General features: G+C 41.5%; 2 protein-coding genes across 3 annotated transcripts in view; one reads left to right on the forward strand and one right to left on the reverse strand.

Annotated features, from left to right (window-relative positions):
* The window catches only part of TRPC5 (transient receptor potential cation channel subfamily C member 5), a 132,826-nt gene that overhangs the window by 69,374 nt on the left and 35,452 nt on the right, over positions 1 to 28,000 (reverse strand). The gene's annotated exons all lie outside the window — the stretch shown is intronic.
* On the forward strand, positions 3 to 28,000 carry TRPC5OS (TRPC5 opposite strand). 2 transcript variants are annotated; one of them, XM_047843830.1, is made up of 4 exons: positions 3 to 100; positions 9,626 to 9,672; positions 19,294 to 19,382; positions 24,387 to 28,000. In XM_047843830.1, exon 4 carries the CDS (start codon positions 24,495 to 24,497, stop codon positions 24,828 to 24,830), a length of 336 nt encoding a protein of 111 aa, XP_047699786.1. In that variant the 5' UTR covers positions 3 to 100; positions 9,626 to 9,672; positions 19,294 to 19,382; positions 24,387 to 24,494; the 3' UTR covers positions 24,831 to 28,000. The 2 variants fall into 2 exon arrangements, with proteins under 2 accessions (XP_047699786.1, XP_047699787.1); XM_047843831.1 differs by lacking the exon at positions 3 to 100 and adding an exon at positions 6,721 to 6,750.

Below are 28,000 nucleotides of genomic sequence, written 5' to 3' on the forward strand. Positions count from 1 at the left end.
TTTAGCCAGGGGACCTTCTGCTCGGTGGCCACCATCTCTTAATTACCCAGACGAAAGAGGAAGTTACTTGCAATGTGATAGAAGCTCCTACAGTAGACAGGTAAGCCATTGGGATATGGCATTTCTATTTCTGAGGGCCATCTTTTTCTAATGACTCTGTGAAGGGCAACCCTTCACTCCCAAGATGAGTTCCTTCATAAACAATTCACCACTTGCAAGTGTTGGAGAGGACACTGAGCATAGATATGTTTTGCTAAGGGAGGAAGGGATGAGCTCTCTTTCCCCTTTGGGGAAAGCACTTGCCCTTCTCTTTCAGATGTCAGTTTTCACTTCTTATAATCTATATTTGGAGCCTGTGTCCATTATTCGAATGGGGTACATATTTCCTGTCACTGACAGAAATACCATTCAAGCCAATTCTCTTTGTTTCTTGCCAGCCAGGGGTGGAAAGCCTATGGCTCTTGCAACCACAATTTGGAGGAGAACCACAGACAAGTTAAGACCTAATAGCCTAAGGGAGCAAGTGGATTCTCTCTCAAGCTATCTTAGTTTCTGCGTAATGTAACTTCCAGATGATTCTGTTTCTGATGAGGATCAAGGTCATAACTGATCTACACTACCCAGGCTTCCCTAGCAATGCTTACTTGCCTTAACTGTGGTTGTCATATGCTTCTCTGAAGAAATGAGGTACAAAATTGTAACCAACAGACTCAGAAATGCTGGGCTTCTGAAGAATATGGTGGTTGGTTTTGCTTTGCTTTGCTTTTCCCTTTTTCTTATAGTTCTTAATATTACTGGGGGCATTGTAGTCACTCACAGCCACATTTCTTAGGTATCACACTGTGTAGTCACCATGCCCAAATACCGGGGAGCTTTGGTTTAACACTATTCTTAGGATTCAGTTTGCAAGACCTCATATTGCTGAGACGATTACCTATGCGTGCTCAGATTTGTGTTGCAGAATGCTCTCCCAATCTTGGCCATATGGAAGATTAACTGGCAAAAGGGATGGCGATGTGGTGGCAGAACGGTTGGAGATGGTGGGGGGCTGATTAGGAGTCTGTTGTAACTTTCCAAGTGAGAGGTAACAGGGTCTGAATTAGAGTGGTGGGAGTTGAAAGGAGATGATGATTATGGAGATATTTTGGAGGTGGATATGACAATATTTGGCACTCTGCTGCACGAAGGGGTGTAAGGTAAAGGAGAGTTGAGGGTATCTCTGCCATTATGTCATATAAGGGAACAGGTGGAGGACTGGGTTTGGGACAGATACTGATAAGTTCGTTTTAGGTATGGTTGACTTATGGTCCAGGTTTGTCTGATATCGAAGGAATTCCCAGGACATGGGATTTCCAGTGCTCAAACCTGGAAAGTCCTGGGAAAACTGAGATGAGTTGGTCACACTAAGTTTAGGATCTGTTGGGGGGGGGGTTGGGGGCAGGGTCCTGGTAGCTCAGTCGGTTAAGCATCTAACTCTTGATTTTGGTTCAGGTCATGATCTCAGGGTTGTGAGATCGAGCCCTGTGAGATCGAGCCTCTGCGCTAGGCACAGAGCCTGCTTAAGTTTCTCTCTACCTCTCCCTTTGTTCTTCCCCTGCTTGCTTTCTCTTTCAAAAAAAAAAGATTAAAAAAAAGATATGTTGGATTGGAGGTGTATGCAGACAGTGTCCGGGAGGTGTTTGGGCATGTAGAAGCGGTGTGTACAAATGACATCAGAGTCAAGAGGCATAGTTCGGGGGGTTGCCTATGACAAAAGATGGGTGACACTACAGGACTGGGGATAATAACTAAGGGAGAATACACAGCATGAGATTATACCTCTCTCAAATCCCCTGTGCAATTCTAGATCCTTGTGAACATAAATGAATGAATAACATCATTGACTAAGAGTAAGAGGTGAGTGAATAAGAATAAGACAGCAGGCTGCCCTTTGAGGCACCTGTACCTGTACAGGTTGGTTGTGGAAAGAAATCTGAGGCTGAGCCACAAGAGGGCAAAAGAGAACCAGAAGGGATGATGATGTGAAAAAATGTCAGGGAGGAAGGGAATTTCAAAAGGGTGGAGGTTAGGAAGATTAATATTGAGGACAGGAGATTGGTTCTGGTAATTCATGTACCACTGATCACCTACAAGACAACAGTTTCTGTGGAGTCCTAGAGTCTGTGGCGTTCTGAAATCAGATTATAAGATGCTGATCAGAGAAAGAGAAGAAAGGAAGTGTGAGTAGCATAGATTCGTCTTTCTCCCACCAATGAGGGGAAGAGAAAGAATAGTTTTCTCCTTTAAATACTAGCTCAAGATCCAACTCTTTTTTTATGTATATTTTCTGAGAGAGAGAGAGACAGAGAGAGCACAAGCTGGGGAGGGACAGAGAGAGAGAGAGTGGGAGAGAATAGCAAGCAGACTCCACTCTGTCAGCACAGAGCCTGACGTGGGGCTGGAACTCACGAGCCATGAGATCATGACCTGAGCCAAAACCAAGAGTTGGACGTTTAACCGACTGAACCACCCAGGCGCCCCAAGATCCAACTCTTCTTAAGTTTTGCGGAATTATTGCCATGCCTGCTGTTCTCCTCCTTCTCAAAGTCCCCACAGCACCAGGGGCTATACCACACTATGTAGGAAAAAATATAACTATGTGTGATGTACTTCTTTATTTTCTAGTAGCTTCAGTGAGTGTGTTTAGTCTCCCTCCTAAACTCTGAGCTTCCCTAGGGCAGAGACCATGGCTTAGATCTCCCATAGTGCCCACAAGAAAGGCCTTCAAGAATATTTGCTAGTTGTTAAGTTGGGAAGGGTGGAAAGATTCTCTAGTTCACATCTTCTCGACCTCCACGGTATTTGCATTTTGGGCAGGATAAGTCTTTGTTCTGGAATACTGTCCCGAGCACTGTTAGGGTGTTTAGTTGTATCCCTGACCCTTACCCACTAGTTGCCAGTGGCACTTCCTTATCACCACCCTACAGTTGTGACAACCGAAAATATTTCCAGAGGTTGCCAAATGTCTCCCAGGAAGGGTGTGGGAATTGACTCAGTTGAGATCCACTAATCTAGGTGACCTGAGCCTAGCTTAGTTACCCCCTTGTCCTTCCGCAGCAGCAATCCAAAGCCGTTTCCCATCGAAAAACATTGGTGTCCAGTTCACAGCCTCCAAAGGGGATGTATAACTTTCCCTGGTTACTCACTTTCAGTTCTGAAACCCTTAACCTCATTTCTTTCTCTGCCTCTCCCTGGAGTGAGTTAATGGCTCAGTGCTCGCACTTAAACACAAAGTACTGAAATGATGTCAACACACTTCCCTTATGATCCTGAATATCAAAGCAAAGCCAGAGACATCTAATTACAGTAGTGGTTTGTAATGTTTCTACAACTGTAAGCGAAGCATTTATTAATTTGTTCACAACGTGTAACTAGTAGTTAATAATACTCATTCTTTTCAAAGTGTTTTTCAAATATTTATATTATAACTCTGTCTGTAGCCTCCTCAGAGAATGGTCAGAGGTTGGGGAACTCGGAGAAAGAGAAGATGTATAAAATAAAGGTACAGGAGTTTTCAGTGCCTGAGCAGAGTGGAGAACCCAGGAGTCCTGGGCTCTCATTCTTTAGGTTAAACCTGAAGTGTCTTCCTGACATTTTTATGTATCATCCCAGTGGGCCCCATGGTTCCCCAAAGACATTTCATGTGGGTTGAGCTCGACTGAGGGGTGAGGATAAGGAAAAAAACTGATATCTTGTCCTGTTCTATCACCATTTTCCAGAACCTCAGAAGGTTCCTTGGTAGTGCCCTATGAATCTTCCTACTGCTGCTCTCTGGGAAAGTGCAATAAACCAGTCAGTACATTTTTATCGAGTACATGATAAATACTCTTAAGACACCAAAAAATGTTATGAATAAAAGGAGTAAGGTTGAGCAAGGCATAGTTAATTCTTCCTGGTTCTTACTGGAGCATGTTAATTTATTGAACTAAGAATTTTCCATATATTCTTGGATTTTGGCTCCATGACAGCCTTATGGAATAGATATTATCAGTATCTGGCCTCTTTTTTACAGGACAGAAAATATGAGGCTCAGTGACGTTAAATCACATGCCAAGGGCATATAGCTACAAAGTTACAGAGCTGCGGTCCAAACCCATTCTAACTCCAAAGTCTGTGCTCCTATACACTATGCTAATGTGATTCATTTATCTGGTCCACTTTCTCTCCATTTTGTTTTTCAAATGGGTAAGCGATTCCATTTTATAGAAGGAAGAACTGTGGACCAGAAAGTATAAATGACTTGCCCGGGATGACGTGGTGGTGGTGGTGGTGATGGTGGGGGTAGGAGTGGAAGAAGCTAGAAAAACACATTTTGTTTCTTACACTGCGTGTGCTTTTTCTCCTTATCACATTATTTCTGGTTTAGAAGACAAGATACCTCTCATTCTAGGAAACAATCAAAGAACTAGAAAGGGAAGCCTGCCATTGATTGTGTGATATTGAATTTCTGAATTCTGTGGCACTGACAAATCAGGTGATGGAGCCATTTTCTTTCCCAATGGATATTGGAGATATTTCTTTCCCATTGGATAATGGATATTGGAGTTAGCCTGCCAGCAGGCTTTGAGGGGAGAGTACATTGCGTCCCTTCAGGATCTTCCAGGAGGATTGAAGACTATACTGAATATATAGAATATAAATAAGAAGGGAGAATATTGAAAGAATATACTATACACTTTGACCAGAGAGCGGGGCTAGAGAATTTAGCTGCCACCAAAAGAGAGGTTCTCTGTAACATTACTAAGTTGCTTCTGAGTCACTTTGAGGAGAGAGAGGGAGGAGAAATGCAGAACCAACTGGCATCTCCCAAGACTTAACTGAGTGATGGCTGGGTACCTGGAATAACCTTGGAATTCCCCTCTATGCCCTTATGCAACGAACTCCCTCCCATCATTGGGTCAAGGTGAATAAATTAAAGGGATAGGGCTAGTAGGCTTTTGTTTCCCGGAGACTTCGTTTTATTTTTGTTTGATATAGATAGCGTATTTACATGCAAGAATTCACTGTTCTGTTGCAGAATGTGGATTATTAAGCATTATCATTTCTCACAACCCCAGGGATTACTGTAAATCCTCAGAGAATTTTGTTACATTCAACAGTCATAAACCTGGTTCTTCTTACCCTTTCTCAGTAATTTACCAGGAAAGAATCTTCATGAAGTGTCCTATTTTGCTTCTTTTCCCACAAAAGTGGTCATAGCTCAGAGGTTTTATACAATTGTAACCATCTTTTCCTTTTCAGCCATTGTCCATGCCACACGCCTGGAGGTCTGTCACCAAATTTTCACACTTTCTTTCCCATCAAAATCATCTCTTTCCCATCCTCATGAAGTGGGCAGAACTGAATAATAAAGACTGAGCTGGTGATGAGTGGCTTTAGTAAAGGAATCTGAAGATCCTTAAAGCTCTTTCCTTCATTCTCTGAGGTTTCTAAGGCCAGACATCGGTCCTGTAGTGTGGTGACCCTGGAAAGCACTTGGGCTCTGGAGTCCATCAGTTCTGGGCTGGAATCCTATCTCGGCCAGTTACAGCCATGTGATCTTCAGCAACAATCTGTTTCCATCTTTGTAAAGTGAGGATGGTATTCATTTGTTGCTGCTGTCTGTTTTTCTGACCACCCGGCCATTTGCCTAGCTTTTTCCCTCCAATTCCTTCAGCTATTCTTTCATTTTGAGCTTTTCCCATCACTTTTGACTCTGCCCTGTGATTTTGTAGGCTACAGATTGTTCTTATCTACACTTCAACTCATTGCTGTGAAGACCTGCCCTTGGTTTTGTTTCTAGAATGAAAACCCCACGAGGGCTAGGGCTGTGGTTATTTGTGCTTACCGTCATATTCCCAGAACCCAGGACCATATCAGGCACATAGCAGGCAATCAATCCACTTTTATGGGATTAATGGATGAATAAATGAATGAATGAATGAATTTCCAGATCCCAGGGCCCAGATCAGTCCCTTTGACCTATTGTGGTACACAGCCTGATATAAGGAGTGGTTATATTCTACAAGATCAGGCCCTGTTCAGGCACTAGCCTGTGAATCTTGCCATGGATAGTACCCACAGATCTCAGTTAGCTCATTCAGGGCTGATACGGAGTCATCCTGTACTTGCAGCGTTAATAGGACTGTACAGGCCTCTTTAAGTTGAGAAGGATGGCAAAAATGATTAGCTGAGCCAAAGTGAACAAATGCTCTGAGTTCAGCCTTGTGAAGCTTATTTATACTCCCTTTAGTGCAGTTGTGGTGTGTTTGACATCTTTCTTCTTAACTGCCAATTGCACGAAAGGGCAAAAGCTGTAGGGGTATCTCCTGCACTTGAGTTACATGCAAAAGCTGCAGGTGTATCTCTTGCACTTGCAGCAAAAGCTGTTGATGTATGTACCTCCCGGACTTGAGGTACATGCAAAGTTGTTGATGTACCTCCCGGACTTGGTTGCGTGCAAAAGCTGTGAGAATGCCTAGTACCTCCTGTACTGGAGAACCCTTTCTTCTATATCTGTTACAAACTTGTTACAAAATGTAAGTGTCCTAGAAGGAGTCGCAAGACCACCTTGACTAAGCAAAAAGGTTCCGGGTCGTGTGTTACCTAAAAGAGGGTCCCCTGGTTTCTTGGGGGGTTATCAATTCAGGGGTTGCTTCCTGTGTTACAGTATAAATACATCTGGCTGCAGTGAGGCTAGAAGGAGTTTATTTCCTGTTACAGTTGGATAAGGTAGGATTATGTCCGTTCTTTTTTATGTCCAAGAGTGCAGCCTAAAACTGCAGGATAATTGAGGTAACAGCAGAGGCAAACTAGTGGGGGTGGGGTTGAGAGCTGAAGGGAGGTTTTTTAAAAAACTTTTTTCAACATTTTAATTTATTTCTGAGAGAGACATAGCGGGAGCGGGGAAGGGGCAGAGAGAGAGGGAGACACAGAATCCGAAGCAGGCTGCGGGCTCTAAGCTGTTTGCACAGATCCTGACGTGGGGCTCAAACCCACAAACTGTGAGATCGTGACCTGAGCTGAAGTTGGACGCTTAGCCAACTGAGTCACCCAGGTGCCTCGAGCTGAAGAGAGTTTTTAATTGAAGTTACTTTTAGTAAAGAGGCCTTAGGCATGTCCAGTCCTATTAACTGCAATTTAGTCAAGGTCTAACCAATGGTTAATTAAGGCAAAGTCAGGGCTTATCCAGGAGCACAGTCTAGATAAGGCCTAGTTGGGGCTCAAACCTAATTAAGCCATGGCCTTGGCATAGTTAGGCCTAACCAGGGCGCAGCCAGGTTCAAAGCTGAGTTAAGGCCTAGTCAGCCTGAGGGCCAGTGAGCCCAGATAAGATAAAACTAGAGCCTAAGCCTACTTATGGCCTAGTTGCCCAGTTAAAGTCTAGATAACACAGTTAAGGCCCTGCCAGGGCCTAAACATAGTTAAGGTCTAGTCAGAGTCTAGTTATAGCACAGCCAGAGTCTAAATGTAGTTAATTACTAGTCAGAGTATAGTTAGGTTTAGTCAGAGCATGGTTAAGGCCTATTAGGGTCTTATTAAAGTTTAGCCAAGTCCTAAGCCTAGTTAAAAGCTAGCTAGCTTGGTTAAGGCCTCATCAGAGTGTTGTCAAAGCACAATCAGTGCCCTAGCCTAGTTTAGGTCCAGGCAAACACCAGTTAAGGCCTAGCTAGGACCCAAGCCTAGTTAAGTCCTAGTCCTAGTCTATTTAGGTCCTAGTAAGGGGATAAAAAAAAGTTTAGTTCTAGTCAGAGCTTAGTTAAGACTTAGCTAGGGTCGACACCTAGTTAAACTATAATCAGAGCTAGTTAAGTTCTAGTCAGGGCTTCAGCCTAGTTGAGTGTTAGAGCCCAGTGAATGCCCAGCCAGGATGTAAGCCTAGTTTAGATTTTGTTAAACTCTAGTTAAAGCCTTGTCAGTGTTTAAGCCTATTTAAGGTCTGTCCAGAGCCCAGATAAAGCCTAACCTTAGTTAAATATTAGTCAGAAACAAGTTAAGGTATAGCCAGGGCCTAAGTTTAGTCAAGGCCTACCCAGAGGTCTGTTAAGATATAGGCAGGGCCTAAGCCTAGTTAAAAGCTAACCAACATGGTGTAAGATCTCCTCAGAGTATGAAAAGGACTAGCTGTGGATTAAGCCTAGTTTGTGTTTAGTCAGAGACCAGTTAGGGCCAAATTCTATTTAAGTTTCAGTCAGAAACTACTTGAGACAGATCCAGGGCCTAAGGTTATTCAAACCTAGTCAGAACCTAGTAAGGCCTAGTCAGTCTTGTTAAGGTATTCAGAGATCCCAAACCTAGTTAAAAGCTAGCCATCCCAGTTGAGGCCTAACTAGGGGTAAAGCCTAGTTCAGGCCTAGTCAGAGCCCAGTGAAGGTTTATTCAGAACCGAAGAGTCTAGTAAATGTATAGCAAGACCCTGAGACTAGTTAAGGGATAGTTTGTCAAATTAAGGCCTAGTGAGTTTATTTAAGGCCCAGCTAGGGCCAAAGCCCAGTTGAGGCTTCATCAGCTCAGTTAAGGCCTAGTCAGGGCTCATCTGAGGCTTAGGGTTCATTCAGTTCAGGCCTAATCAGAGCCTAAGACTGGTTAAAGATTAGCCAGCCCACATAAACATAGTTTAGGCCTAGCTAGAACCTATTTAAATCCTAGCCAGGGTCAAAGTATAGTCAAGGTGTCGTTGGAGTCTAATTAAGGCCTAGGGAAGCCATAGTCAGAGTCTAGTTAAGGGACATCAAGTTCCTAAGCCCAGCTAAGACTTAATCAGCCTAGTCAGAGCCCATTTAGCCTAGCCACGGACCAAGCCTCATTAACATATAGTCAGAGTGTAGTTAGGGCGCAGCCAGGACCTAAGTCTAGAGAAGACATAGATAGCCAGAGTCTCATTTAAGGCATAACAAGGGCCTGAGTCTGTTTAAGGTCTATTTAACCCAGTTAAAGCCCAGAAGGGGTTAAATTTAGCTTTGTCCTAATCAGAGTGTAATTAAGTCTAGTTAATTAAGCCTAGTTAATGCCTAGTTAGAGTTTAGTTATGGGGAAGCCAGGGCCTACATCTAGTTAAGGCCTAGTCATCCCAGTTAAGGCCTATTTAGGCCTTCACTTTGTTCAAGGCTAGTCAAGACTAGCGTAACCAATTTATACCAGTTTGCCCAAGACTTTCCATATTTAGCAAAGTTCTGGGTCCTAGAAAATCCCTTAGCCTCTGGTAAACCAGACTGGTCGCTCTAGTCGGGGTCTTTAAAAACAACTTTTCTTTGCCTTGGAATTTACAAAACATAGTTGTAGTGTATAGTTTTAGTTTATAGTTTACAAAACAGATTTTCAACATTATTTCATTTTATTATTAGTGCATCTGTTTGAGATGGTTGTTATCATCATCCCTAATACACAGATGAATAAATTCCAGTTTACAGGGAAGTGCCTTCCTTGATGCTGTCCCGTCAGTGTCAAAGGCAGAGTTGAAATCAAAATTCAAAATGTTTGAATTCAAAAGTCAGGTTGTTCTTTTTTTTTTAAGCTACAGCAAAGGGGCATCTCCCCATAATTAACAGTTGTCTAAGTTACAAAAGTAATACTTGCTCAACGTGTTATCATCATCCTTATTTTTCAGATCAGGAAAGTGAGTTATCTATTGTGAGCTGAAGTGGCCTGCCCGAGGTAAGAAACCTTTTAAACTTGAACTCAGTTTCTTCTGCCTCCGAATCTCTTTTTCTTTCCCCTTTAAAAATAACCTCTCTTTTTCCTCCATCCTCCCTCCTTCCTCAGTGTCAAACACTTCAGTACGTGTCTGTCAGGGGTCAGAGGTGCTTACCTACGTCTATTATCTGAAGTCCCTCAGGCATTTGGTAGGCTGTACTCGCAGTGACACTTCCGGTTTCAGCCTGAGGTTTATTTATTGAACTGATGCTTGTCGTCTCATCAGGGGGGTGTTTGTTGAGTCTGGCAGCAGAGCTGACTTTGGTAGTAGAGTCAAGCCTCAAGTACTTGACCTGCTGTGATCAAAGGATGGAGACACTGAAGGTAAACTTGGTCTGCTCAGTAATTCTTGGGAGGGCGACTTGATGTATCCATGTCGTAATGACATTTTGGGGACTAGGGAAAGAGATCAGGCCTCCCTCTCCGTTACCGTGGATTCAGCTGCCAGAAGGCACTGAGAACTTGGCTTGCCTTTTCCTGGCTGTGCCATTTCTGTTGCCTCCTGTAAGCCTACCAGGGGTGACAGGTGTCTCTGTGAAAAAGCCTGTATGTAAATATAGCTGTATCTTCCACTATGTTATCCTGAGGACAAAATAGTTGCCACCCCCGCAGAATGTAGCAGCTTCTGGATTGGATGCCAATGGTAGCAATGTGCCAAGCATGAAGTATCCTGTTCCCCCCACCTCTGCCAAGGCAACACCAGCTTCCTCTTCAGTGGTACATTTAAAGAGACAGCCTCCATTCTTCTTGTGTGGCAGTGATAGAGGGTGAGAGCTTTCAACGTGGGTGATCGGTGGCTTGGATGGTGGCACTGTGGACGAGGCCACTCGGATGCACTTTTGGTAGCAGATGCTTTCTTGGACTGGGATTTCCTGCTTTCTGCTGTTAAGTTGCTTTGGAGAACGATTTGGTTTACTGTCTCATGCGAGAGGAAGACAGAGCTGGTTAGCAAGAAACAAATGATTTATTCCGCTGAGCAGCTGGTAGATTCAAACGTTGCTTTCTTTCTCGAAGAGAGCGCCATTTGGGAATGGCATTATTTTCTCTGACATTCACATGGTGCTTCCCCACATGAACTCAGGTCTTTAGATGACTTCATGTGTTTGTATCTCCATGAGCTGGTGAAACACATTTAGCTTCAAGGCATTGTGGCATAGGCAGGGCATATCTCTCTCCTAACAAAAGATCTGGAAGGCCTTTCCTTGAGGACTGGGGGCTCTGCAATGTAACGTTGGAGGCTATGGAAAAAGAGCAGAGAACTAGGTTTCTGATTCTATCACATTCTAGCTATGTGACATCGTCTTCACTCTCTGGATGTCAATTTTCCTACATGTAAAATGGAGGCAATAAACTCTGTGTTGCCCTTGTCTATGCTATATGGTAACCGTGAAGATCAGATGACGAAATAATAATGTGAAAACATAGAAAAAGTATAAAGATGTCAAAGGATTATTAGTCCTGTTATTCACTCAACAACTATTTATTAAGTACCCACTAGGCACCCTTAAACAAAACAGAGATCACTGTCCTGTTGGGGTTTACCTTCTAGAGAGGGGAGCCATTAAAAAAATAATAATCATGATAAATAAGTAAGCTGTACGATATGTATAGAAAGTGATACGTTATAAGAACCGCGAAAAAATAGAACAGAATAAGGAATAAGGAAGACCCAGGCATGCCAGGTGGGGGAGGGGAAGTTAAATTTTTAAAAGGGTGGCATGTGTAGTGCTCACTGAGGAGGTGAGACGTAAGCAAAGGGTTTGAAGGGGGTGAGAAATTTGGTCATTCAGATACCTGACCTGAGAACATTCCAGGCAGAAGGAACAGCCAGTGCAAAGTGCCTACGGAGGAAGTGGGCTGGGAGAGTTTGGGGAATGGCAAAGTGGCCAGAGGGGCTGGAACAGAGGGAGGGGGAGAGAAGTAGAAATGAAGTTGCAGGTTACATCTGGGAGGGCCACGCAGGCCATTATAAGGATCTGGGCTCTCTTTAGTCTGAGGGAAACGCAGAGCCATTAGAGGAGGAGAGATATGGTGTGACTTGTATTTTAAAGAGATCACTCTGGCTGTCGTGTTGAGAAGAGACTGGAGAGAGGCGCAGGACATCCTCTCAGGAGGCTGTCAAAATAAGCAAGGTGAGAGGTATATGGTGGTGGTTGACAATGACAAGTTATTAGATTTTGAATATATATATTTAATTTTTTGTAATGTGTATTTGTAAGAGACAGAGCATGAACAGGGGAGGGGCAGAGAGAGAGGGAGACACAGAATCCGAAGCAGGCTTCAGGCTCCCAGCTGTCAGCACAGAACCCGACGCGGGGCTCCAACCCACGAAGCGTGAGATCAGGACCTGAGCCGAAGTCAGACCCTTAACCGACTGAGCCACCCAGGCACCCCTAGATTTTATTTAAAATAAAATTATTTAAAATAAAATATTTTGAAGGTAGGACCAAAAGGATGTTGGCTGTGGACTGTGGGGGAAAGAATGGAGTCAAAGATAAACTCAAGATTTTTTAGCCTGAGTAGTTAGAAGGATAGACTTGCCATCTACTGACCTGGAGAAGGCTATAGGTAGAGTAGGTTTGGGAGGGAAGACCAAGGATCCAGTTTTGGGGATACTGAGTTTTAGATACCACATGTGAAGGCAATTAGATATACAAGGATGAAATTCTGGAGAAGAGTCTGAAGTAGCTAAATAAACTTGGGAGTCATCTGCATATAGGCGTTATTTACAGCCTGTAGGAGATCATCAAGGAAGTAGCTATCAGTGGAGAAGAGAACGACTTGGGGAGTGATCAGCCATGTCAAGTGTGGAAGCCACTGGGGACCTGGACAAGGGTACTTAAGTGGAGTAGCCATTATATTTAATGAAAAGTGTGTGTTTTAGAACAGAAATATTTAACCTGGTAATATCGAGCAAGCGTGCCTTGAGATTCCCCTGTCTCTAGCTAATATTAAAAAGGGAATTCCGCGACTGATCCTGAAAGGACAACTTCATCCAGCCTTTCGCTTTCACTTGAGCAGCAGGCTGGTCTCCTATTGGGAGGGCTCTTGCCAGACCAAAGAGCTGTGGCCCTGATGTGCTTTCCTGAGTGCCAAGCATATAGATAATGGGATGAACTATTCACCCATGTTTAAAATGCTAACCTTTGGCCCCTTCGGGAACCTCGAGTGGTGGAGGTTTGAAATCTTCAGAGGCAAAGGAAATAAGAAATTCATGCCCGAGGGCAAAGCATTTTTCTTTATAGGGTATTAAGAAGCATCTTCTCTGCCTCCCTTCCTCCAATTTATTCTGATTATATCTGTCTCAGAGGTCAAAAATGGAGAAGTGTTATTTTTTTATTTCCATGGATCAGTATATGGTCTTTGGGTGATTTTACTGTTCCTTTAGGTTTTTGGCATCTTTCCTTTTCACTAGAGTGTTCTAACTGTAGGTGCACCCTGGGAACAATTGTATGTAAGGATGAGGACAATGAAATGGTTCTCCTCAAGGGGACTTGTGTCCTCTGAGCCACTTGGTCAGCCACCCACCACGGCCATCTTGTGTTCTTGTTGCCTTCTTAACACTGCTTCTTATTCTGCTGGTGATTGGGAGCTCCTCCCAGAGCATTACTAGGTAGACCCCAGTGTAAGGGACAGCACAGAGGGTCGAGAGAGCAAAGAATCAGATTCTTACTCTTGCTCTGCTACTAACCAGCTGGGTAATCCCGGCAACTCACTTATCATCTTTGGGTCTTTCACTTCCTCAGTCGTAAGAAAAGGAATAATCCTTATTGCACAGGATGTTATCAGGATTAAATAAGTTAATGTATGTGAAGGTACTGGGGATGTAATTAGCAGTAGAAGGAAACCATGAAACACTGGAATGAACTGCCAAGGGAGGTTATGGATTCTTATCTTGAGATCCTTAAAAACAGAAACACTCTTCCTTTGATGGATAAGCAGTAAGCACGTTTGCAGGCAGCAGGAAGAACTATATGACCTCTGATCTTTTTTCCAGGTGGAAAAAGAAATGAATCGGGTCTCTTCTGGCAAGCGGGCATTTGCCACAGAAACAGAGAGGAGGCCCTGACTGGTGCTTAGTTTTGCTTGTGTCAAACTTCTGAGAAGTATTCTTGGAACTCAGTGCTAAATCCAAGCTAGGATGGTAGAGGATAAAAAGTATACAAATATATTTATATATATATATATCATGCCCCCTTTCTCACCCAAATGATTCACATGAGAAGATCTGGAAGTCTGGGCTGGTTCAGGTGAAGTCATGCCAGACACGGGGTAATGGCCGTCATTATCTTGCCTTAGACTTTGCCAATCACTTTCCAAGCGTTTCCAAGGAATCGCTAGTTAATGTTTTGAAAGCTTCATTGCCATAAGGTCAAGTGGAGGGACTTCTCCACACAGCTGGCAAATACACTGGAGGAATAATAGCCAGTGAGCAGTCTGATGTGTAGCCAGCTTTTACCAGCCAGAGCTAGAAGCCAGAGTAAGCACGTGCTTCAAAGGCAAGAAGGAGTTAGGCTAGGAAGATCCACTAATCCTCAAGGATTCCCTACCTGATTGGTCTCAGGTCTCCTGAAAGGGTTAGGTGGGAGCAAGAGTTACAAGACAGTCCCGCTTTCTCATATCTTTACCCAAGTTCAAAGTCATGTCAGTTCTATCTATGAGATAAATCTGGTACTTCCTTCCAGTTTTTATTATTATTATTATTTTTTTATTTTAGAAAGAAAAAGAGAGAGTGCATAAGTGGAGGAGAGGGGCAGAGAGAGTGGGTGAGAGAGAATCCCGAGCAGGTTTCACAGTCGGCATAGAGCCGGACATGAGTCTCGATCCCACGACCCTGGGATCGTGACCTGAGCGGAAATCAAGAGTCAGATGCTCAACTGACTGAGCCACCCGGGTGCCCTCCTTCTAGTTTTTGTAATACCTGCAGCTATCTCCCCTCCTACCTTCCAGGGGTCACTAGACAGTACTCAGGATGCACCACACACTGTTTCCTGGATCCTGGAATTTCTCCAGAACAATTACATTAGCTAGCATTTATTAAGAGCTTACTATATACCAGGCACCATTCTAAACTCATTGCATGTATGAACTCCTCTCATTCTCACAACTGTTATTACCTTCATTTTGAGGAAACTAAGGCAGAGGAGTTGAGCAACCTTCCAGTTAGTAAGTAGAAAAGTTGAGATTCAAACATAGACCTGTTTGACACAGATCGTACCCTTAACAACCACTGGCATCATTTTACTGTCTCTCCCAAAGAAAATACACAAGTAAACAAACAAAAACAATTTGCCTTTTTCCTTCTCACAAATCTGGGGAAAGATGTGGAAATAGAATCCCTTTTCCTGTTACTCCCAAGTTTTGTTTTAATTTTCCTTACTTTAGACCCTGTCCTCTGCACTGATAATATTTGAAAGCCAAGAATCTTTTTAGAAGTATTACAGCTCCTTTCAGGTTCTCTGGGGGGCCTGGGGGCTTCTCACAGCAGCCAAGATTCAGGGACAAGCCTCTGCAGGGTCCCACCAAGTCAAGATGGGGGGGCCTGTTTTCACGTTTGAATAGTGTTTTGAGGAAGCTATTTGTCTGTCTAGGAAAATAACGAAGAGATAAGTTTCAAAAGTGGTTGTTTTTCTCCGGTGACTAAGTCGTCTTTCTGAAGGGTAAGCAAGAATTTGTGATTCTCTCTGCAGCAGTGAGCAAATTTGGAGGAGGAGGAAAGAAATTCAGTAGACTTCAGTTTAAATTGACCATAAGGACATTTCCTACTCCCTCCTTTTTCCAGTTTCTGTTTTGAATTTTTCATATATTTTCAAGAAGGGACCATGTTTAGCTCCTCAGCTGCACAATCCTTTCCTTTCTCTCTTGATAAATTAAAGATGGTTCATGGGGATTTTAAATGTCAGATCCTATAACAGGCAAATGCCTTATTGCACACAGTTTTTTTTTTTAAAGGCAAAGGTTTGTTGCTTTTTAAAAAAGGAGTTTAAAGGGTAAATACTGTCGCACTGTTCATTGTCGCCCCCAGAGAGCACCAGCTATGTCAAAATTATAAAATTTGACTTTTGGGGACAAGGACCTCTTGATGTTTCCTCAGGAGTGGGGAGGAAAGCAATGAGAAGTAATGTCTGAGGGGGTGCTTTTTTTTTTTAAATCTATATTGAATGCATGTATCCAAATGGTGCTGCAGCACCAGAGAAGAAAACATTATGAAAAAATTTACTGTTCAGGGGCCCCTGGGTGGCTCAGTCAGTTAAGCATCAGACTTCGCCTCAGGTCATGATCTCACAGTTTGTGGGTTTGAGCCCCGCATCAGGCTCTGTGCTGACAGCTTGGAGCCTGGAGCCTGCTTCGGATTCTGTGTCTCCCCACTCTCTGCCCCTCCCCCGCCCGTGCTCTGTCTTTCTCTCTCAAAAATAAATAAACAGTAAAAAAATTTAAAATAATAAAAGTTTACTGTTCGTAGATAGGAACCTGGCACCTACACTCACCAAAGGCACATTTTAATCTCTCCCACATAGCTGCCTCTGTTCCCCTTGGCTATGAACTAATTTACCTTGCCTGATGCAGAGAAGCTTATCAACTATAAACATAGACCCAGAGGACTTGGATTCCTTTGCTCCTTTTCCATCCTGCTGTTAGACACTTATTGCCGGTTTGCTAGTTATGAGCATCACAAAATAGCAGGGTAGGACTATCAGCTAAAAGAAAAATGATGGCTGTTGATTCGTTAGGCTGACAAAAATGTCATAAGAGTGAGATGAATAAAAACCTGTGGGGTTAAAGACCCTAGCTATCAGATGGCTAGCATGGCCTCTGCCCTTAGCTGTCTTTCTGTAAGATGTGGGTTATGTCATCTTGTGTCAATTTATAACTCCATCTTGCTATAAAGCTCTCTTGGTTTACTAAGCACTGACATGAGGACCCTTCTCTGTACCTTCGGACTTCACTCCATTTTCATTGGCTGTGATGACTGGCTTGCTAAACCCTGGCGAGACCCTCATCACTGTCTTGCTGTCCTTACTGGTGTTATAGGAAAGAGACCTGAAATTAAAAGTAAAACAATTTTTTTGAGATATAACATACATATGGTGAAGTACGCAAATTTTAAGGGTGCAGCTGATTTTTTTTGTGTTTTTTGAAAATACTTATTTAAGTAATCTCTCCACCCAACATGGGGCTTGAACTTATGACCCTGAGATCAAGAGTCTCATGCTCCTCTGACTGAGCCAGCCAGGCGTCCCCAGCTGAATGTTTTTTTTAAACATATATAATCAGGGGCGCTTGGGTGGTTCAGTTGGTTAAACATCCGACTTCAGCTCAGGTCATGATCTCACGGGTTTGTGAGTTCAAGCCCCGCATTGGGCTCTGTGCTGACAGCTCAGAGCCTGGAGTCTGCTTCGGATTCTGTGTCTCCCTCTCTCTGCCCCTCCTCATGCTCTCTCTCTCTCAAAAATAAACACTAAAAAAAAATTAAACATATATAATCACATCATGACACAGAACCTTTCCAGAACCTTAGAAAGCGTTTTCATATCCCTTGCTAGTCAGCATCCTCCCACCCAAAGGTAACTACTTCGTTTACTTCCATTCCATAGATTTGTTTGCCTGTTTTAAAATTTCATGTAAATGGACTTATACAATATGCACTTTTATACATCTGGTGTCTTTCCACATTCTTGTCCGTGCATTTTTGTGGGCACTTGTACACTTTTCTTTTGGCTGTATACTTAGGAATAGAATTGCAAGGTCATGCAATAGAGGTATGTTTGGTTTTAGTAGTTTTTTTTTTTCATTTTTTTCATGTTTATTTTTGAAAGACAGAGTGCGAGCAGGGGAAGGACAGAGAGAGGGGGAGACACAGAATCTGAAGCAGCCTCCAGGCTCCGAGCTGTCAGCACAGAGCCTGATGAGGGGCTCGAACCCACGAGCCACGAGATCATGACCTCTGAGCGGAAGTCAGATGCTAAACCGACTGAGCCACCCAGGTGCCCCGGTTTTAGTCGTTTTCTAAAGTAGTTGTACCAGTTAACACTTTTACCAACAATGTATGAGGGTTCCAACGCATGTTCTTCTCAATGCTTGGTATTGTTAAGTTTTTTTTTTCAAAGCTAAATATTCTGGTAGGCTTCTGTGTGTCCTATTGTGATTTTAATTTGCATTTTTCTGATGAGCAGTAATGAAAACCTACTCATATGCTTGTAGGTCATTCAGATGTTCTCTTCTCTCAGGTGCCATTTAATTCTTATAACATTAAAACACGGATTCTCTTTTTTTCTTATTGATTTGAAAGAGTATAAAAATATAGGTATATACTGGATACAAGCCTTTCATTATGTGTACTTATTGTGAATATTTTTTCCCGGTCTGTGATTGGCCTTTTCACCCTCTTAAGGTGTCTTGTAATAAATGGAAGTGCTTCATTTTTATGAAATCTAATTTATCAGTCTTCTTTCCTAGTTCATGTTTTCTCGTGTCAGGTAAGAAATCTTTGCTTACCACGGTCATAAGGATATTTGCTTACAGTTTGATCTTGAAGATTTCTTGTTTTATCGTTCATATTTAGGTCTAGGATCCATTTACAATTATTTTCAATTTTGGTATGTGATGTGAGGTAAGGGTCATGCTTCTATTGATTTCTTTGTCCCTGTGCTAGTACCACGCTGTTAAAATTATGTTGCTGTAAAGCTAGCCTTGATATCTGATAGTATATGTCTTCCAACTTTGTTCATCTTCAAGATGTTTTGGCTCTACTAAGCCCTAAGTATACCCTTGTATATTTTATTTTATTTTATTTTATTTTATTTATTTTTTCTATTCTGATTTTATTTTATTTTAGAGAGGGAGAGAGCGGGCAGGGAAGGGGGGCAGAGAGAGAGAGAGAGAGAGAGAGAGAGAGAATCGTAAGCAGGCTCCATGCTCAGGGTGGAACCTGACGCGGGGCTCCATCCCATGATCCTGGGATCATGACCTGAGCTGAAATCAAGAGTCAGATGCTCAACCGACTGAGCCACCCAGGCGCCCCTCCTTGAATATTTTAGAATCTCTTTATCCAGAGTGCTCTTTGGGGACGGTTTTGAGCTTCTTGACTCATTAGCCACCCCACGCCCTCACAGTTTCAAAATCTAGGCAACATTTTGAAGGAGGCACTGGTAGTGTGCTTTGTGGCAGTCCCCTTCCCTCGAGTGAGAATTTGGCTCTGAAGTACCATGAGACTGTGGGAAATTCCACCCAGCTTTTCCCTGCTCAGAAAGGAGCCTAATTCAGCTGACTTCCAGGTGAAGAAAACTAGCCCTGCATTTCAGGCTTCTCTAATTTCCAATCCATTACACTAACCTCAAATGTTATGCAGAATTTTCCTTTTCCACTGTCGAGTCCCTCTGCCTTGTGGACAAAACTCATCTTCAACTTGTGCCCAGAATTAGCAGACGTCTCAGTGAGGCAAAAAACTCTCGAATACCAGGTCATTTAGGAAGGGTTCTGTGCTCTTTGAAATTTTAGTTCATCTTGTTCTTGTTTCCACAGATCAGGGATATCTTTACTTGTTGATTTTGCAGTTTCTTTTTGTTTTGTTTTCTTTCTTAGTTCGGACAGGACCATTCGCATCCCACGTGAACGTCCAGAGAACATTCCATAGAACCTTGACTTTCTCATCCATCTCGGCTCTATCACAGGTGAGTAGTTCATGAGTGTTTGGGCCAGTTCAGTAGGTCAGTGGAAGGGCAGATTAAATGGGACACAACCTTTTTTTCACAGATGATGAGGATCCCTGAGGGCACTGCTCAGGATGTCTCCATCCCTCTGCCTTAGGACTCACAGTCAACTTGGATTTCAGCCAGTTTCCAGGGATGGCAAATGAGATTAACATTCTCAATTCTATCCCTGTTTAGAATTCTCAATTCTATCCCTGCTTAGAATGAGATGTCAGGTCTGGCCCGAGTGAGGCAAATTTTGCTCCTGCTCCCCTAGATGCAACCTCTATTCTGTTTTTTCTTTTCCATCATAGATCATTTTGTATTCTCTAGGATTGCATATGAATGGAATCATACAGCATGCATTCTTTCATGTCTGACTTCTTTCATTAAGTATAATGTTTTTGATATGCATTCATGCTGTGGTCCCTATCAGTATTGGCTTTCTTTTTCTTGCTGATTGGTATTACATTGTACGAATATACCACATTTTGTTCGTCCGTTCTCCTTTTGATTGACAGCTGTTTTTTTGTGCTATTATGCACTATTATGCATAAAGCTGCTATAACCATTCTTCTGAAAGTCTTTTTGTGAATTTCATTTTGCTGGGGTAAATACCTTGGAGTGGAATTGCTGGGATCAAGTGTGTGCTTGCTTAGTTTTATAAGAAACTGCAAGACATTTTCAAAGAGGTTGTGCCCTTTTACACTCCCGCCGGCAATGTGTGAGAATTCTGGTTACTTTACATCTTTGGTCAACATCTGGTGTTGTCAGTCGTTAATTTTAGCCAGTTTAGAGTATTATTGTGAAGTTAACTCGTATATCTTTGATGACTAATGATGTTGAATATGCCTTCATGTGCTTATTAGCTATTTATTTTTCTTCCTTTGTGAAATGTTTGTCCATATCTTCTGCCCAGTTTTTAATTGGTTTATATCTTTTTATTATTGAGTTGTAGGGGCACTGTTTTTTTTTTTTATTGAGGTATAACTGACATACAACATTAGATTAATTTCAGCTGCACAAGAGAATGATTTGATCTTTGTATATATTGTAAAATATTCACCACAATAAATGTCATTAACATCTGGTTACCGTACATAGTTACAAAACACTTTTTTTGTTATGATAATTTTTGAGATCTACTCTCTTACTAACTTTCAAATATGCAATCCAATATTATTCACTTTAGTCCTCATGTTGTACATTACATCCCCATGACTTATTTATTTTACAACTGAAAGTTGGTACCTTTTGGCTCCATTCACCCATTTCCCCCACAGCCCATCCCCCAGTAGGGGCTCTTTGTATATTCTGGTTATAAGTTCTTTGTCAGATATCTGCTTTGTGAATATTTTCTCAGACTGTGGACTGCTGCTCATTTTGCTTCTGGTGTGTTTTGATGAATCGGTTTATCTTTGTTACCCCTTGCTACCCCGGCTGCAACTTAATAATATTTACTGAATGAAAGAGCTAGTAGTAGTTGTCCCTCCCTCCAACCTATCGGTACAATAATGCAAAAATACACCGTATGCTTGAGAAAGGGATGGTCAGGGGAGTTTTTTAGGCTTGAGGGTCAGAAATCTGAGGAGATTATCTTTAAACTGAGACCAGAATGACAGGAAGCCATCCATTTTTTTTTTCCTGGGGAAAAGGGATCCCAGGTAGAGGGAATAGCTAATAAAAAGGCCTTTAAGGAACCTTCATAACACTGTTGGTGGAAATATAAATTGGTGCAACCACTGTGGAAAACATACGGAGGTTCTTCAAAAAATTAAAAATAGAACTACCCTATGATAACAGTGATTCCACTTCTGGGTATTTATCTGAAGAAAATAAAAACACGAATCGGGAGAGATATACACACCTCATGTTCACTGCAGCATTATATAATAGCTAAGACCTGGAAGCAACATACATGTCTATCAATGGATGAATGGATAAAGAAGATGTGGTATATATACACGATAGAATACTACTCAGCCATAAAAAGAAAGAGACCTTGCCATTTGCAACAACAGGGAAGGACCTTGAGGGTATTATGCTCAGTGAAATAAGTCAGGCAGAGAAAGACAAATCCTATATGATTTCACTTATATGTGTGAAATCTAAAAAAACAAAACAAATGAATAAACAAAACAAAGCAAAAGTCATAAATACAGAGAACAGATCAGTGGTTATCAGAGCAGAAGGGGGTTGGGGGTTGGGTGAAAAGGGTGAAGGGCGTTAATTGTATGCTGATGGGTGGTAACTAGATTCATTGTGGGGATCGCTTTGTAATATATGCAAATATCGAATTATTATGTTGTACACCTGAAACTAATTTCATGTTATATACCAATTTGACCTCAATAAAACACAAATAAAAATAAAAAACGAAATACGTAAGAGTTACATTAAAAAAAGGGCCCTTAATGTAAGTTGAGGCTAGGCACAAACTATCCAAAATACCCCTTTAAGCAAACTAAGGTGTCAGAAGTTGGTTGCTTTAAAAATTACCACAACTGGAATACCCTGATGCTATACTCTTCCTCTTTCTTAGTACTACAGTACTTAGTAGTTTCTCAACATCCTCCTTGCCTTCCCTAAACCCCCAGGTCCTAGGTTTCAAGATGCTTTGAAGATAGGAATTGTGGATTAGTTAACACGATGGTCAACAGGGTTAAGGCTAGGTCAGGAATTTTTCCCCCTTAAAGGTGACCAAGTGATAGAAGAAATAAATCAAGGTTTGCGTATGTAATAAGTAGCTACATTTATCTTTATAAAACAGCAAAATATGAAATGTGCTACCTCTCTGCATTTTACATTTAGATTGTAGAACGTAAAAGTTTGTCAAATCAATATCAATTCATTTAAGTGAGATACAATCTATTTTGGCAGTTTTGCCCAGTTTTGGGAGAGATGGAAGAAAAGATGATGGGAAGGGATAGTGGAAGATGGAGATACAGATAGAGTCAAGTAGAATCAAACACAGAGGTGAATAAATGGAGGTATATTGAGCAAGAGGAGAAATAAAAAGAGTTCTAGTGGGAGGTAGAGAAGCTGAGAAACAAAATGGGTAAAAGAGAAGCCAGAAGTCAAATAAGTTTTGTGCGAGTATATTTGTCTTGTGCCCTTGGGCTAAAGGTGTCATAATAGGTTATTGCTTCCTTTGAAAAATGTGATGGTACTCTCTAGTAATATTTAACACACATCTTTCTTTTGTGTTTCCCTTCCGAAGAGCTGATATATGCTCTACAGTAATGCCAAATTCCTTGCATGATTTCTTTCCATTATTTCCTTCCACCAAACTGCTTTTTGTCTAATCGAAAAGCAGAGATTCTTTAAGTTAATAAAATAACCTCTAATATCCATTCTCCCATATTTCAGAGGGGAAGTTACCTCCAACCATAATTGTGCCTTCTGGTCATCATGGCTGTGATCCTTACCGGGGCAAACTTTATGTGTACTGTCAGGATTTTTGGACAAAGAAAAATGTGTGGTTCTGAAAAAACTTATGCTAAATGGAGATAGCATATAAGGGAGTGGGTCAAAGCAGGTCCCGTGGAGACCAGCAAGCTCCATGTGAAAATCACAGATCCTCTCGCCAGTGGTTTACTGTACTCTGATAAAGGTCTAAGGAGTACAGTTAGCTGGAGGTAATGCCTGTGGTTTTTGGGCCCCGCTCTGGTCAGAATTGTTAGAAAAGGGTATTGATAGATTTGGCAATATCCTAAAGGAGTGAGACAGATAGCTGCTCCCTAATACTTTCTACTAGGAAACACTTGACTGAGGCTGGAGAAATTAAAACCAGCCCAATTTGTAGGATTGGTGGCTAGAAATTCAATGTGTATATATACCAGCGAAAATAATTGGTCAAAGGTATATAGCTAAACTGGTCAGCCATGGACTGGAGATGTATGCCATAATAAATGGAAAATTACAGACTGGACTATTGCAGGAAAAACAATCTGGTGAAGGGAGATATGAAAATAAATCAACGAAAGAAATTTAGCAATTTATGTAGGATATATACCAACTCATCAGAATGGAAAGACGGAATATTAAAAGAGGAGGTAATCTGACCCCCCAAACTAATGTAGACTCTACAGTCTTGGGGACTCCAAGTCCCAACTCAGCTCCCTTGTCAGTTCAATTTAAGGTTGCAAAATGAGCATGTGAAGCCTCAGGACTTATGGACATGAATGTCCTAGATGAGGAAGAGTGGGGAGAAAAGTATGAATCAAACAAACGAATTAGCAATACGACGAGACATGTCAAATTATGAAAAACTTGCATCTGCAACAAACTCATTTTTAAGAGGTCATGTTAAACCAGACACATATGCTAAGTAGATTATACTGGGCCAATCTTTAGCTTTTTTTGAAACAACGAATATTGCCTCATACAAGTATAAACTGAGGAAGAGGTTTTGCAGAGCACGCCAGACATGCAGATGAGAATCGTATGTCCACGGCTTTAGACAAAATTGAAGGAACTAGCTGCTAGATGTGAAATATTGGCAGTAATAGGAAATGACCAAGGAACTAGCGTTATAACAGAAGTTGTCCAAAATTTGACAAAAGACAACGGCTGTGGGACTTTCATTTCACAAATTCCCCAGGCTGGAGGGGCAGCTGGAAACCTTAATGAATGGGATGCTAAAAACACAGAAAGAATTAGCAGCACCAGATATAAGTGGCAATGGGGTGAAGTGCTAATAAAGACAGAATTAATTGAAAGACTCTGACTGGATATAACTTCCTCTATAGAGATGTTCGTGAAAGACGGACAAGTAACCTATACTCCCTTTGCCCTCAATTCCTCTATGAAGAGAGAACGAGAAGTATAAAGGAAAGAGAGTGGAGTAGTAGATCCTCATAAGGCCAACGAAAAGGAGGATCAGTAACTAGGGATGCTCTTTTAACTTCATCCTATAGCCAGAAACTGTGGGATAGATAAAGGCTCAAGGATACTAATCTTTATGTTTCTCTTTTCTATTATTAGATCTGCTTTGTTTTCCAACCATAGTACCATTGCCAGTCCCACAGGATCCGTTGTCACCAAGAGCTACAGCTTTTAATAATATTTATCTACTGCGGAGGTCATTGAGGTATGGAGTCCGTGTCAATCTCTGTGCTGATTGATGGGCTTGTTGATTGTATTGCCCAGCTAATAAGGATCGCTGAAGAGCTTTTACAGCTGATTGCACGAGAGCAAATGCCTTGTGCAGGGCAAAATGGTGCAGCACAAGTGATGGGAGCAGCTGCGTCTTCTCCTCAAGAAGAAGATACGCTGCCAGAGCTCGCTGAGCTCTCAGATTTAGAATCAATACTTACACCAAGAGAGGATGAAGACCTAATCCTTGACATAGATCAAGCAATGTTAGACATAGAAGACTTATATGAAGATGTTCTCTCTGGCCTAAACGATGACTTAAGAAGTGGATAAAACCACATGCCCCCACCGGCATGTGAGAACAGATAGTTTTTCTGTTTTAAAGATATTCTGATTTTTCTGAGTGTTAGCAATGAGTTTTCTCCTAGTTCCGTACATTTTCATTATTAATACCTTATAGAACAAGTAATATTAGATTTACTGCCAGTAGAAGCTGGTCTCTTTTCCTCTTTATATTCCTTTTAAAAGCTCTGACTTGAGCCTTATGATTCCTTCCCTGCTTGCACTTGTTCACCTGTTAGAATTCCTAAGAACAGAAGCAAACAATAGCATAACAAGAAATTTCTCACCTAACAGTGGAGTGAAGACCTCATGGATAGATCACATTTTGGAACCCAATTTCACTGTTCTATGAATGGAAACCAAAAAAGGAATATCCCCCACGATGGTATTATAGTGAATACATCACATAGACAGAACAACATTGGGACACTTTTACTGGAAAAGATATAACTTGCTAGGCCTTGAGGAGAGGATGTGTCAACTAAAGGGTGCAATTTTGAAAAAGCTGATAAACTGTAGAAAAGTTTTTGGATAACTTTTGTCAGGGAGAAACCTTTGAAAAAGCTGAGGCCAAGAGGTTCCGATGCACGATTGTTCCCTCAAATGCACACTACAATGAGTCTTCCATATGGTTTCCCAAATGGAAAGGACAAATTATACAAGATAACAAAGAGAGTAGTACTATCACTGGAAGGCCTAAACAAAGCCCTACAAGGGCTATTCACCAATGGAGAATCAAATGCTTTATGGCATAGGCTCAGAGATGATGGTCCACAAATGGAAGGGGATAAAGTATATCTTCTTTAGTATAGTTAGATTTATAAAGAATAGTTGATAGGCTTATTATAGTTAACCTGCTGCAACCTTGACACAGAAATCTTAACTATTACGATATGGGAGCAATAATTAACTTAAATAAAATATGGACTGGTATTTAGCCACAATAATTCTAGAAATACCAGAAGGGTAAAATGGAGTAGTTGGAGGACTGCCCCCCCCCCCCATATCAAAACAGAAAGAGACCCAATAAATTTATGGGGAATTCACTGGTCATATTAATTCCCATGCCATTCAGTAGTCTCATTTCCATTTGGAAAAACAGCTACCCTTCATACAAGCGCATGGACACTGTGGTCCTCCTTCCTAGGGAATGGCCTTTGCATCTCTTAACACGGCCAACAACTCGGCAAAGACATAAAAGTGTCGCTAGGACAAATTGACATATGCAAATTGTGAAGAAATGACATGTAGAAGCTCATCCATGTGGATGGAAACCACACTATACCAATTCATATAGAGTAGTAAAGCATATTATTGTCAAAAAGATTAAAATACAGATGCTGCATCTAATCCTAAGCGAGGTCTACATACATAGACAATTAGCTGCTTTTAAAGGCAAATGGAGGGTGGAAATTATAGACTACACAGCCAGGTCTTGTTTGGATGAGCAGTAGCAGGAGGGACATAAATCAGTTTGCCACAGAATTTCAGGATAAGTACATGTAACAAATTGAAGAAAAAGACTGCTGTATCAAAAAAAAAAAAAAAGCTACCAAAGACCCTTTTGAAAACCAGAAGAACTTATGGAGCTACTCAAACATGTTAGCATGAGAAATTTCCACAGAAGACTGCTATGTTGAAAGACTGAAAGAGTAGAGGAGGATCCAGGACACTTGGATGGATGAACAAAGACAAAGAGGAGAAATCCAAGTTTTATCATCAAGCAACTACTGTGGATAATGACAAGCCATACCAGACAACAGATTGAGGGACTTTGCTGCTGTACTAATTGGACAAATTGAGCATTACTTTCCTTGGGTAGGGGACTCTAACTATGTAGTATGTCCAAAATGGAAAATAAGAGATGCAGTGCAAAGGGACTGTGCCAAATTAACTAAAATATAGCGCTGGGAAAACAAGAAGAAATGGTTCATCCCATCATTCCATTAGGAGCACTTTTCTAAAGGAAGATTAGTGGTAACAGTTAAACAAGGAAATCTATACATGTAGCAACCAAGAAGAATAACAGAGAAATTGGATAAAAGTGAAAAGATAGAATTTATGCTTTAATTAAAGGTTTAGAAACAGCCAGGGAAGCTATATACTCTCCCACTAGGAATTTGGACTTTAGGAAATTGGGCTATAATTTTGTGTCAAAATAAAACGCAAAGCATGAGTACTTCGACAAGATCCGGAAACATCCAAGGAAAGACCACCATTCTGCTACAAATTCTATTTAGCGAGTGATTTAACTGTAAATGGACAGATCTGGTGCTCCTCAAATATGATAGATGCTGAAGGGTAGCTAGTCCCCCAAGGAGAACTCTGGAATATAGACTTCAGAACAACACCACGACGGATTAGTGTGAGCTTCTTGAAAACGTGAATATTAATGAGAAAACACCAGCAACCATACCAACTCAAGCAGGTTATTCAAATACATCATGAGAAATATGTGGGACTACTCCAGGCCTTGAAACAAGATGAAGCTTGAACCAGCCTATAAAACAACTAATGGTCAACATGGTCCTTACGTGTCAAAGCTGGAAGATGCTACAACCTCATAACATGTGAAGCTGGCTCGCCTCCTGACTAGATGTGGAAAGACTGTACTATAATGGCACCTTAGGATTAGATAAAATATATCCCATTGTTTGCTCTGATTGCGTGATTATATGTGTTTAGAAATTGTTAAGATGCAACCCTGTTCCAAACAATGAGTAGTTGTATTAAGTATGTTTGCTCTACAGAACAGAATTAGACATTAGGATTAGAAATAGAGTTGATAGTGATAAGAAATAAGTGTAGGAAATAATAAAATACTTAGGAATAAGAGCCAGTAAGGAAGTATTTTCAAGGAGAGAGAAGAAAAGCAATAGAGTTGTGAATAGTCATGCAACTGTTTAGGGTGGAAAGCCATGGTATAGTTAGTTCCGAAGAAGGTTTATGAACAAGTCCCTGTTTTTGTCATATGCAAATTAGCCAACCCTAAGTTGGTGATATTGATAGAAATAGCTGCTTGGCAGCTGACACAGGTCATGCACTTAAAAGACAATTAGAGGGAAATACATTAACTCAGCAGTCCACTGATTGGATACTTCTTTTTTTTTTAATTTTTTTTTGATGTTTATTTTATTTGAGTGAGAGAGAGAGAGAGAGAG

This window comes from Prionailurus viverrinus, chromosome X (genome assembly GCF_022837055.1).
Source record: "Prionailurus viverrinus isolate Anna chromosome X, UM_Priviv_1.0, whole genome shotgun sequence".
Lineage (NCBI taxonomy): Eukaryota > Metazoa > Chordata > Mammalia > Carnivora > Felidae > Prionailurus > Prionailurus viverrinus.